This window comes from Trichosurus vulpecula, chromosome 7 (assembly GCF_011100635.1).
Source record: "Trichosurus vulpecula isolate mTriVul1 chromosome 7, mTriVul1.pri, whole genome shotgun sequence".
Lineage (NCBI taxonomy): Eukaryota > Metazoa > Chordata > Mammalia > Diprotodontia > Phalangeridae > Trichosurus > Trichosurus vulpecula.
Genome location: NC_050579.1, coordinates 125,431,933 through 125,445,928, shown reverse-complemented (window position 1 = coordinate 125,445,928; position 13,996 = coordinate 125,431,933). Strand labels below are relative to the sequence as shown.

General features: G+C 38.0%; 1 protein-coding gene across 1 annotated transcript in view; it reads right to left on the bottom strand.

Moving 5' to 3' along the window:
* The window catches only part of ALDH8A1 (aldehyde dehydrogenase 8 family member A1), a 40,687-nt gene that overhangs the window by 5,775 nt on the left and 20,916 nt on the right, over positions 1 to 13,996 (bottom strand). The window contains exon 4 of the mRNA XM_036768740.1: positions 11,348 to 11,497. Coding sequence (XP_036624635.1) covers positions 11,348 to 11,497 — 150 coding nt within the window. The remainder of the gene's footprint in view (positions 1 to 11,347; positions 11,498 to 13,996) is intronic.

Here is a 13,996-nt window from a genome sequence, read left to right as displayed (position 1 = left end):
CTAGTGAGGAAGCAATTATTAATCATCTTCCATGTTTTAGGCTTCTGGGGATATTAAAAAAAATGTAAAATATGTGAGTCCCTGCCCTCAAGGAACTTACAGTCTATCTGGGCCTTTCTATCTTTGGAGCATGTTCAGCCACCATTCCTGGTGGAAGCTTAGGTTAAGACTAAGTTTAGTTATATATGAGTGAGAGGTTTGTACTGTGTGATGATAAAGAGTCCCCTACTCAACTGCTGAGCTAGAATTTAGTGGATATAACAAAGAGTGACCTTCCTCTCCTATTACTCTTTTTCTTCCTGAGGAAGGAAACAGTGAAGACTATTCTGAGCTGTATCAAGTGTGGGAAGGGTGCTGTCCTGTCTCCTATCCAGTCACAAGGGGCAATCCCGCCTAGGCAAGGGAAAGGTGAAATGCAAAACTGGCTAATTAGAAGCTATGCAAAAACTGTTTTATGTACTAATGAAGTACAATTACCAGCCTCCCAGTGGACTGTAACTTACACATGGTTATAAATTATTGGTAAATCTGGTTTAAATCATTCTGTGAATGTACAGGATGAGTAATTGAGGTTTATCATTGTTTTCTGTGTAGGAATAAACAACCTGTTCTTTACTTGAATCATATTGTCCACTATCTATCTTTTTTGACTTCTCTTTGAGAAGACCCAGATATGAACTATAATTCAAATTGTAAATAGCATCATCATCTGTGTGGTGAGGATTTGAAATGGAGCCAGTGAGTGTGCGAAAGTGAGTTTAAGCCCTCTCGCCCAATCAGAGATCAATCTTTCCCCAAAATAAACAAAATATAGGACTGTACAGTTCATGATAGAGAATAGCACAAATCACCAGCCCCTATGCTCCTAGGCGGAGTGCCTATAAAACAAAGTATATACAAAATAAATACAAGGTAATTCAAGAGGAGGGTATTAGCTTCACCGAGAAAGAGTATTTGAGTTATTGTTGAGGTAACAAGGAATTCTATGTTGCTAATATAATCAGCCTATTCTTCATCATGCCAAGAATTGTGATATGTCCAGGCTAATGGTAGAGAAGCAACTCCTAGGTCCCTGCTGCTGCCACAGACTGACCCTAAATCTCCCCTCTGTTTAGGGCAGTTCTTTGAAGGTTTACCCTAGAAAGATGCAAGCAGAAGGAATCTCTGAGATTTGAGAGAGTTAGAAGCCACTAGTAGACTGAGAGGGGTAGGAGCGCCGGGCACACGGATCAGCACCAGACCAAACCAACCAGGCACAGCAGAGGAATCCAGCCAGCCTGCAGGTCTGGGAGAGTGCTGGGTGAGTGAAACCCCAGAGCAGGAACAGGCCCAGGGTGGAAGTACTGTCTACAGCTGCGATCGAGCCCCAGGCCTCTCAGCCCAGGACCAGAGTCTGTCAGAGCACAGAGCCTGCAGCCTCGGGAGCAGCTAGCCCAGAAGCCTCCAACCCACAGTCTAAAGGTTTGAAACTCACCTTTTTGGACTCCAGGTAGCCAGGATGTGCAGGTAAAACAGCTCATATCCCTCCCTTGAATAAACCCAGAGAATAAAACCTCAGGAGAAACAGAGGAGCCAGAAGCAGGGCTTCAGTAGCAAGAGAAGTGGGGGAGAGGGCCCTTCCTGTGGTGGTGGAAGGAGACTAGCACAGGAAGAGAGGTGTCCCAGCAGCCCTCACCTTAGCAGAATAATGAGAGCAACTGAGCCCCAGGGTGTGGAGCTAACTAACGTCAATGCCAGGACCCCAGACTTGGCTTTGCACAGCCAGGAAAAGTGGCAGACACCAGAACAGACAAGAGCTGAGATCACCCATTCTGTAGAACAGTCCTGGGGAAGAGGAGACCCCCCCCCCAGCAGTCAGACCAACCCTTCTCCATACCTCACAAAACCAGAGGCCATAGCACATAAAGCTAGATCCCAAAACAAGAAACTTGGGACAGAGCCCCCTGAGCCTCAGAAACAGAGATCCACTTCAGAAACCAGGAGGGGAAAAGAAAACACCATGAAAAAGAATTGTAAGATGCTTTCAAAGACAATTCACTCTTATCATGGAGACAAGGAAAACCAAAATACCAATTCAGAAGAGGACAGCATGGACACTACACCCACATCTGAAACCTCAAAAGGGAAAGTGAACTGGTTTCCAGACCAAAAAGCATTCCGGGAAGAACTCAAGGAGGACTTTAAAAAACAAATTAAGGAGGTAAAAGAAAAAATGGAAAAAAAAATTCATTGACGAAAACAAATCTTTAAAAGATAAAATTGGGGAATTGGTTAAGGAAAATCAGAATATAAACAGAGAAAATGTCTCATTGAAAAGTGAAATCAACCAAATGGAAAAGGAGATGGAGAAGGTAAAGGAAGAAAACAAAACATTGAAAATTAGAATTGGGCAAGTAGAAGCTAATGACTCTATGAGACATCAAGAATCAGTCAAACAAAATCTAAAAAATGAAAAAATAGAAGAAAATGTGAAATATCTGATTGGAAAAACAACTGACCTGGAAAACAGATCCAGGAGAGACAATCTAAGAATTATTGGTCCACCTGAAAGCTATGGTGAAAAAAAGAGCCTGGACAGTATCTTCCATGAAATCCTTAAAGAAAATTACCCGGAGGTCCTAGAACCAGAGGGTAAAACTGTCATCAAAAGAATCCATCGATGACCCCAGAAAGGCAAAGGAGCTTGGACTACAACCAAGGATCAACTACCCAGCAAACTGAGCATAATTTTCCAGGCAAAGAGATTGACATTCAATGAAATAAGGGAATTCCAGACCTTCCTGATGAAAAGGCCAGAGCTCAATGGAAATCTTGATTTCCAAATACAAAACTCAAGAGAGACATAAAAAGGTAAATGGGGGAAAAAAACCCTAGTTAATCAATAAGGCTAATTAATTACATCCTTATATAGGATTATTTTGTTTTATATAAGTTGATATATATATATATATACACCTATGCATACATATACTATATATATGTCAATCTTGCGAACTAGTATACTCCTTATAACAATTGAGAGGGATATTCATAGACTGTGGATATCAGTATAAAATAACCCATATTATGATAAGAAATACAATTAAGAGATATAAAGGGATGGTTCTGGGAGAAGATGTAAGGAGGTCGTAGAAAAGGGTAAATAATATCACACGAAGAGCACAAAAACATATTGTAGTAGAGGGAAAGAAGGAGGGAGAAGAGGAGTATCTGAGTTTACTCTCATCAGATTTGGCTCAAGAAGGGAATAACATACCCTGATAAGTATAGAAATCTAATGTGTCCTACAAGCAGTAGGAGGGGAAAGGGGGAAAAAAACGGGAGCAGAGTGATCAGAAGGGAGGGAAGAAGGAGCAAGTGGAAAACGGGAAGATAAGGGAGGGGAATCAAGAGGGAGGGTAAACTGAGGAAGGCAGCAGTCAAAAGCAAAACTTTGTTGAGGAGTGGAGGGGGAAAGGGAGAAATAAAAGCATAAACTGGGGGGAAATAGGATGGAGAAAAAGGCATAGATAGTAATCATAACTGTGAATGTGAATGGGATGAATTCTCCCATAAAACAGAAATGGATAGCAGAATAGATTAAAGACCATAATCCTACATTATGCTGTTTACAAGAAACACATTTGAAACAGGGGGATACATACAAGGTAAAGGTAAAAGGCTGGAGTAGAATACATTGTGCTTCAGCTAAGGTAAAAAAAGCAGGGGTAGCAATTCTAATCTCAGACAAAGCAAAAGCAAAGGTAGATCTAACTAAGAGAGATAAGGAAGGACATTACATCCTGTTAAAAGGCACCATAAACAATGAAGCAGTACCATTGTTTAACATATATGCCCCAAGTGGTATGGCATGCAGATTCTTAGAAGAAAGGTTAAAGGAGTTACAAGAAGGAATAGACAGCAAAACCATAATAATGGGAGACCTCAACCTCCCCCTCTCTGAACTTGATAAATCTAACCTCAAAGTAAACAAGAAAGAAGTTAAGGAGGTGAACTGGATTTTAGAAAAGGCAGATATGATAGACATCTGGAGAAAACTGAATGAGGATAAAAAGGAATATGCTTTTTTCTCAGTGGTATATGGCACATACTCAAAAATTGACCATGTACTAGGGCATAAAAACCTCACAATCCAGTACAGAAAGGCAGAAGTAGCCAAAGCATCCTTTTCAGATCATGATGAATAAAAATTATTTGTAATAAAGAACCAGGGAAAAATAAGCTAAAAATTAATTGGAAACTAAATAATCTAATTCTAAAGAATGAGTAGGCCAAAGAACAAATCAGAGAAACAATTAATAACTTCATTCAAGAGAATGACAATAATGAGACAACACACCAAAACTTATGGGATGCAGCAAAAGCAGTTCTTAGGGGAAGTTTTATATCTCTAAATGCTTACATGAATAAAATAGAGAAAAAGGAGATCAATGAATTCAGCATGCAACTGAAAAAACTAGAAAAAGAACAAATTGAAAACACCCAATTAAACACCAAATTAGAAATACTGAAAATCAAAGGAGAGATTAATAAAACTGAAATCAAGAAAACTATTGAATTAATAAATAAAACAAAGAGATGGTTTTATGAAAAAAAACAATAAAATTGATAAACCTTTGGTCACTTTGATTAAAAAAAATAAAGAAGAAAATCAAACTACCAATATAAAAATGAAAAGGATGTATTCACCTCCAATGAAGAGGAAATTAAAACAATAATTAGGAATTATTTTCCCCAATTGCATGCCCATAAATTTAACAACCTTAGGGATATGGATGAATATCTACAAAAATATAAATTGCCCAGGTTAACAGAAGAGGAAGTAAAATTCCTAAATAACCCCATCTCAGAAAAAGAAATTGAGGAAGCCATCAATGAACTCCCTAGGAAAAAATCTCCAGGGCCAGATGGTTTTACATGTGAATTCTATCAAACATTTAAAGAACAATTAATTCCTATACTTTATAGACTATTTGGGAAAATCAGTGAAGAAGGAGTCCTACCAAATTCTTTTTATGACACAAATATGGTACTAATACCCAAAGCAGGAAGAGTCAAAACAGAGAAAGAAAATTATAGACCAATTTCCCTAATGACTATTGATGCAAAAATTTTAAATAACACATTAGCAAAAATATTGCAGCAACTTATCATGAGAATAATACACTATGACCAGGTAGGATTTATTCCAGGAATGCAAGGCTGGTTCAGTATTAGAAAAACTATCAGCATAATTGATCATATCAGCAACAAAACTAGCAGAAACCATATGATCATTTCAATAGATGCAGAAAAACCTTTGACAAAATACAACACCCATTCCTATTAAAAACACTAGAAAGCATAGGAATAAATGGAGCCTTCCTTAAAATTATAAGTAGCATCTACCTAAAACCATCAACAAGCATTATTTGTGATGGGGATAAGTTAGATGCATTCCCAATAAGATCAGGGGTGAAACAAGGATGTCCATTATCACCCCTACTATTCAATTTGGTACTAGAAATGTTAGCTGTAGCAATAAGAGAAGAAAAAGAAATTAAAGGATCTAGAATAGGCAAAGAAGAAACTAAATTATCACTTTTTGCAGATGATATGATGATTTACTTAGATAATCCTAGAGAATCAAGTAAAAAACTACTTTAAATAATAAACAACTTTAGCAAAGCTGCAGAATATAAAATAAACCCACATAAAACCTCGGCATTCCTATACATTACTAACAAAGTCCAACAGCAAGAGACAGAAAGGGAAATTCCATTCAAAGTTACTGTAGACACCATAAAATATTTGGAAGTCTCTCTACCAAGACAAACCCAGGGCTTATGTGAACATAATTATGAAACACTTTTCACGCAAAGTCAGATCTAAATAAATGGAAAAATATCAGTTGCTCGTGGTTAGGCTGAGCTAATATAATAAAAATGACAATTTTACCTAAATTAATTTATTTATTCAGTGCCATACCAATTGAACTACCAAAAATTATTTTACAGAGCTGGATAAAATAATAACAAAATTCATCTGGAAGAACAAGAGGTCTAGATTATCTATGGTATTAATGGAAAGAAATGCTAGGGAAGGTGATCTAGCCATACCAGATATTAAACTGTACTACAAAGCAGCAGTCATCAAAACTATCTGGTACTGGCTAAGAAACAGAGTCATGGATCAGTGGAATAGGATAGGTACGCAAGATGCAGGGTACTTCATTCTGACCTCTCCACATGAAAGAGTTCTTTATTTTCTATTAATTTTTAGAGAGAATGAAAGACTGGATTAACAAAGTAAATTTCTGGTCAAAGCAATTTCCTTCACTCTAACTTTATTCTGTAAACAGGTATAAAAGTGAATAAGAATGTAGTGTTTTGGCCTGACCAAAAACACCTGCCATGAATGTAATACAACTTAAAACAGCCCCAGTAATATGGTATAATACAAAGAGTTCTGCTTTTGGAGTCAGGAAGACTTGGGTTGAAATCTTGCCATTGACATGTGCTAGCTGTGTCACTATATCACATATCTCTGAACCTCAGTTTCTACATCTGTAAAATGGCAATTAGAATACCTGTTATATGTACTTCATAGGGTTATTGTGAGGTAATCTATTTAAAGTGCTTTGAAAACTTTAAACCTGTATAAGAACAGTGTGATGCAGGGGAAGTAGCAATGTATTTGCTACTTCAAATCTCATTTCTGCTATTTATTTCCTGTGTAACATTAGACAAGTGATTTAACCTCTCTGGGACTCAGTTTTCTTTTCTGTAAAATCAGGAGGATGAATTAAGGATCTTGAAGGTCCCTTCTAGCTCTAAATACCATAATTATTACTTCAGGGTTATTGCTGAGGATGTTGTCTCTTGTACTGGGAGTACGGAAGTATATTGTAAAGATCAGACATAGCTCTTCCTGCCTTGGGGACAGGCAGACAAACATACACTTAATATTGGCTCAAGTACGGAAATACTTGTCATACCTGCTCAGAGATGGATATTTTTACTCCCAAAGGCGTGACTCAGCATCGGCTGGCTAGTCTGCAGCCTGCATGGAGTGATTTGGAGACCATACCCTGAAAAGTACCCCCACAATATTTGTTCCCTGTCGCAGTTTGTGAAAGTCCAAGCATCAAAAATGTATTCTTTTAGGTTAAGGCAGTGCCTTTAGGAGCTCTTTTTTTGAAAAATTAATTTACTTATTTTTAGTTTTCAACATTCACTTCCATAACTTTTAAATTTTCCCCACCTCCCTCCTCTTCCCCCTCCCCAAGACAGCATGCAAACAGGCTCTCTATGTATATTCTTATTAAATATATTTTCACATTAAGAGCTCATTTTTACAAATAGAAATGCATGCTTATCAGTCAGTAACCCTTTGCCATGAGATAACAGGGTAAGCTGGACTGATTGATTACAGATAATCAAATCAGTCACCTAGCAAGGCCCTCAAGGAATGAATGAAGTATAGGAAAGAATATCCGTAACAGGAGGAAGCCAGAAGCAAAACTATGAAATTAATGGAGTTTGTCTTGGTATACTCCTGCTTTCCCACCAATCTCTAAGGCATCTTCTAACTTTCAATGATAACAGCTTAGGGGTTTGGTTACCTCTCCCAGGAGCACCTACATTTAAACAGGAAATTCTGAAAAACCCTAAAACTTTCAAGGGTGAAAGTTATAAAACTTTCTATGAAATTTCAGAAACTGTACTTGGTAGTGAAACATATTGGAGAGGTGGTCTAAACTATTTCTTTCAAACGCCATCCAAAATTGATTTTCTAATTTCATCTACCTTTATAAGGCTGGACCTGGAGAAAAGGATGGATTATGAGCATGAGCTTCCATCAAAATGAAGGCAAATGGGGCAGCTAGGTGGCACAGTGAGTAGAGCACCAGCCCTGAAGTCAGGAGGAGCTGAGTTCAAATCCGACCTCAGACACTTGATACACTAGCTGTGTGACTTTGGGCAAGTCACTTAACCCCAATTGCCCTGCCTTCCCTCCTCCAAAAAAAAAAAAATTAAGGCAAACCCAGTTGAGGCCATGACAATAGAGGGCCCTGAAGGGTTGGGAATCAGAATAAGAACGCGGGGTATTGGGAACAGGAAGAGGAAAGAGACTCAATTTACTTTATAGAATGAGCAGAAGGAACTCCAGCAGTAGGAATACAGACACAAAAAGGAGAGAGGGAAGTATAAGATGATTGTAGGAATATAGATTTAGAGCTGAAAGGACCTTAGAAGCCATCTAATGAAACTCCCTCATTTTTCTGATAAGGAACAATATTTTCCTATTTAAATGATTTACCCAAGCAACACAACACAGCAGAACAGAAAAGGCACTAGAACCTGAGGCTGAGGACCCGGACTTGAACCATAGTGCTGCTAGCAATCTCTTTTTGGTGTGACCGTGGGAAAGTCATTAACCTCTCCAGGCCCCAGTTTCTTCATCTATAAAATAAGGGAGGAAGACTAGATTTCCTCTAAGGTTCCTTCCAGTTCTCTGATCCTATCCCAAAGACAAACTTTGTCCACTTCACAGCTTTGCCTAGAGTGGGTCTTGCATTAGAATCCTTAACGGGAGCTGAGGAAAAGTTGAGGTGGGAGTGGGGAGGTAGGCCCTAGGGAGTCTGAAGGGGGAAATTAAGTTGAATGATTTCTAATATTTATAGAAACTTTTAAGAGTAGAAAACATGAGAGGAATCTCATCTAAGCTGCATGATTTCCACATGAGGAAAATGAGTTCCTTTTCACCAGTGTGATTGCTTTTTCTTATAGAAAAGCATTAGCATTTTGATTATGTCTCAGTGTGGGCTGACGTTAATATTGTTAAGAACTGAATATTTCTGGATATTCTTTCTGTTCCTGCTCACCATTTTGGCCAAACATTGATTGTGTTTTGAAAAGAAGCAGCCCTTTCCCTGGGAAGAAAATTATTCAGGTCATAATCGAAGAAATAAAAATTTTTATATAGCAAATCTTAAACCTTCAAGTCAAGTTTCTTGACAGCCCGAGCTTCTCTAAATAGATGGAGTAGGTGGAGAATAAATGAGATCCTTTACAAGGATCTCACCTTGTAATGCTTCACATAACTTCACAGAACAGCATAAATGGAAGAAATGGCCTGAAGGCGGCAATCAGTGAACACACCAGGAAAGGAGGAAAACATTTGGCATTAGCAGCAAGGAATGCATTGAAGGACTGGGACACCCAGACATTAAGTTGGATTTTATTCTTTTGAATTGGGATTTTATCACCAAGGACACGGGCTAAGTTCACTTTACAAAGCCAAGGGCCTGAAGCACTCATCCAAACTAAGCATGGATTCTGAAAAGACAACCAGCCTACAACTCATGATACATCATTTATATTCTTCTTATATGCACTCAGCATATTCCAATATTACATTTCTCTGTGTGTAAGATACCTCCTGGACTATGAACTCTGCAGAGCAGGGCCCCAGGGGTTAGTAAAAGTATCTATTATTTACAAAATGATAATGTTTGTTGAATACACAGAGTATATATGTGTTTGTGTGTGCACACAATCATATACACATATATATGCATATATAAACACACACATATGACAAGGAAAGAGAGGAGAAGAAAGGGAAAGAGAAAACAGAGAAGGAGATAAAAGAGAAGAGGAATTAGAGGAGAGAAAGAAAGAAAGAGAAAAGGGAGAGAAGTTAAGAAAGAAGGTAAGAAAGGAGGAAGGAAATAGCTAGGCATCATGTTGTATGAAATCCTGCCTCTAATTGGGTAGGAGACCATAGCAAGTTGTTGAACCTCTCTGAACTTCAGGTACCACTCTAAGATTATAACTATTACTATGACTATTTTTATTAATAAGACTATATTATATTTGAGATAGATTACAGTGGATGCTGGTTTATGAAAAGGATCTATACCCACTCTATAGGTAGTGAGTCAAGGTGAATGATGTGAGTAATGGCATAGCCCAATTTGTGTAATGATGGCACATACATCACAAAGAAGATAACTAGCATCTTCATGGTATGCTTCCTATACTCCATTCTCCTCCTCCTGCTCCTTTTCTGCCTAGAAATTGAACTCCAATTCCTGAGACTCTGGGCTCTGACTGGCAAGCTTTTAGTTTATCTCATCCACACCTATGCCCTCCATGCCACTTCTCAATCATTTCCACACCATGCCACCTATACTCTAGTTTCCTCTTCCTTCTCTTTTTTCTCCTCTTTCCAGAAATCAGACCCTTACCACTGGGACCCAAGAGCCTCTGATTAGTGAGCTTTCATCTTATCTAGCTTGACAGGCCTACCAAATCACTTTTCAGGGATCTTGATGCCATCCTGACTCTCACATTGCTCCCTCCCCACCCAAGGAATTTTCAACTTCACTTCTCAACATAGTAATCAAATCAACACCACTATGCTGACACTCCTCCATAGCCACCACTCGACTTTATGTACCGTCTTTCCTTATTAGAATGTAAGCTGCTTGGGGGCAAAATTGTCTTGCTTGGTCGTATTTATATTTACAATGCTTAAAAGAGTGAATGGCACATTCTAAGTAATGAATAAGTGCTTTTCTATCCATCCACATGAGTTTGTGGCATTATATTTGTTTTCACCAAGTAGGAGTAAGTTGTGAGCTAGAGTTAAGCTAAAATAAATTTAGATTGAATGTTTCAGAAACCATCTGATACCATATTGTGCTCTATTCCCTATCCAAGGTACTGATGTGGCATTTCAGTAGCCTTTTTTTCAATTAGGCAGTACTGTGACTTCTCTGGCATTTGTGTCGGGTGTAAGAGCAATAGGATAGGGAAACCAGTAAATTATTAGGGAGCCCTAAAGATTAAGATTTCTGTCAGTGTACTATCAACACGCACACGTGCACACACACACACACACAAAACACCATCACCACTACTGAAAAGTCTTTCTCTAATAGAACTAGTTCTTATATTAAGCAAAAGATAGGAATAATGGCAATAATTATGTTAATAGCTAGCATTTATAGAATACTTTTAAGGTTCGCACAGCTATTTGCATATTTATTATGTCATTTGATCCTCGCAACAACTCTGCTCAGTAGTTATTATTGTCTCCATTTTATAGATGAGAAAACCGGGACTAAGAGATGGAGAGTGCCTTGCCTAGGGTCACAAGAGGCAGTAAATATCTGAGGTAGGATTTGAACTGTCTTCTTGATCCCAAGTCCAGCACCTCTATGCATGCAACACTTAGCTGTCTGATAATTCTGATTTCTTTCCAACACCTTTTGATCCTACTTTCACGATGCCAGTAGTCTTGAGAGCGGCAGAATGTGTACCTCAGGGAATCAACCCTTGTTTGGCATCCCAGTTACCTGCTTTATCTAAGAGTTTGCACAGCATCCATGCAGTCACTGATGTCATCTCACTGGGCTTCGCAATCACCGTATTTCCAGCAGCAATAGCTGGAGCAATCTTCCAGGTTAGCAAATAAAGTGGCAGATTCCAAGGGCTAATCAAGCCAGCTGAGAGAGGCAAAAAAAAAAAGAAAGACAGGGATGATATGTCCCAAAGTTATAATGGGGTCTAATGTAAGTGAATCTTCTAGAAAACTAAAATGTTCCTTTAAGTGACACTTTGAAAAAGAAACATCTATTTTGTTGTAGAGCAGTGTGATGTAGGAGATTGAGTGCTGGGTTTGGAAACAAATAGACCTCTCTGCGTTCAGATCTCATCTTCTACATTAGCTGTGGGACTGTCTCTAGGTAAGTAAATCACTTCACTTTACTACGTCTTAAGCAACTCCATAGAACTTACCTATGTGACCATACTTTGGTGAAGGGAGAAAATCTTTCCCATGTTCATGTATCAGTTTGATGAAAAACGCTCTATAATGTATTACATAATAATTGAGTAATTAAGTGCCTTCTTAGGGGAGGAAGAGGGAACAAGTATCTATTAAGTGCCTACTATGTGCCAGAAACAGTGTTAGGTGCTTTACAAATATCTCATTTGATACTTACCACCAACTTGAAAGCAGGTGCTATTATTCCCATTTTACAGTTGAAGAAAATGAGGCAGACAGAAGTTAAGGAGGAGGTGGAGCCAAGATGGCAGAGGAGAAGCAGCCACCTAGCTGAGCTCTCTCAACATTCCCCTCCAGACAACTTTAAAATAATGCCTCAAATCAAATTTTGGAGCAGCAGAGAAAACAAAAGGTCAGAGGGACACATTTTTCTAGTCTAAGACAACTTAGGAGGTTGACAGGAGAGTTCTGTGACACCAGAGTTGAAGCCAGCCCAGAAAAGGTGCACCACAGTAACAGCTGCAGGCTCTGGAAGTGGTAGCAACAAGTGGCAGCAGCTTTGGGATCAGAGACTAACACTAACATAAGGTTCAAAGTGAAGATGTATAGACCAATACTAACATTAAATTCAGAGTCAAAATATAAGCTATACGATTTAAGTTCAAAGTTTAAAAAATGAGCAAACAAAAAAAGACAAACATAAAACAAAATATAAAAAGCTACAATGGCAGCAAAGACCAAGACACAAACTCAGAAGAAGACAACACTATGAAAACAGCTACAACCAAAGCCTCAAAGAAAAATGTTAATTAGACCTAAGCCCAAGAATAATTCCTGGAAGAGTTAAAGAAAGAGATGAGGAGGGTTAAAGGAAAAACTGGGGAAAGTAATGAGAGTGATGCAAGAAAATTATGAAAAGAGAATTAACAGGTTGGTTAAAGGGGTGCAAAAAATACTGAAGAAAAGGACACCTTAAAAAATAGAATTGACCTAAAGGCAAGAGGCACAAAAATTCACTGAAGAAAAGAACTCCTTAAAAAGTAAGACTGGCCAAATGGAAAAGATGGTACAAAAGCTCACTGAAGAAAACATTTCCCTAAAAATTAGATTTGGGCAAATGGAAGATAATGACTCCATGAAACATTAGGAAGTGATTTTAAAAAGGGAAAAAGAATGAAAAAATAGAAAAAATGTAAAATATCTCATCAGAAAATAGATCAAGGAGAGATAATTTAAGAATTATTGGATTACCTGAAAGCCATAACCAAAGGCAAGTCTAGGTATCATATTCAAGAAATTATCAAGGAAAAGTGCTTGGATATCTTTGATCCAAAGGGTAAAACAGAAATTGCAAGAATCCACCAATCACCTCCAGAAAGACATTCAAAATGAGAACTCCCAGAAATATTATAGCCAAATTCCAGAGCTCCTAGGTCAAGAAAATATTGCAAGCAGCCAGAAAGAAACATTTCAAATATCATGAAGCCACAATCAGGATAACACAAGATTTAGCAGCTTCCACATTAAAATATCAGAGGGCTTGGAATATGATATTCTGGAAGGCAAAAGAGCTAGGATTACAACCAAGAATCACCTACCCAGTAAAACTGAGTATAATCCTTTGGGGGAAAAATGGATGTTTTGAAATAGAGGACTTTCAAGCATTCCTGATGAAAAGACTAGAGCTGAATAGAAAATTTTACTTTCAAATACAAGACTCAAGAGAAGCATAAAACAGGAGGCAGGAAAGAGAAATCATAAGAGATTCAATAAGGTTAAACTGTTTGTATTCCTACATGGGATGATGATACATGTAACTCCTAAAAACTTTATCATTATTAGGATACTTAGAACTACATAGAAAGAGGGCATGGGTATGAGTCAATTATGTTGAGATGATCTAAAAAATAAATAAAAATAAAAGGATGAGAAAGAGGGATGCACTAGGATAAGGAGGAAAGTAAAGGTAGAATAGGGAAAAAACTATCTCACCTAAAAGAGGAAGAGTTTTATAGTGGAGAGAGAAATAGGAGGTGGTGGCAGACAATGTTTGAACCTCATTCTCATTGGAATTGGTTTAAACAAGGAAGTGTATCTACACATAGAAACACATTCAGTTGGGTATAGAAATCTATCTTAAACAACAGGGAAATAGGAAGGGAAGGTGATAGAAAAAGGGGTGATAAAAAAGGAGGGAAGATTAAGGAAGACAGTGGCC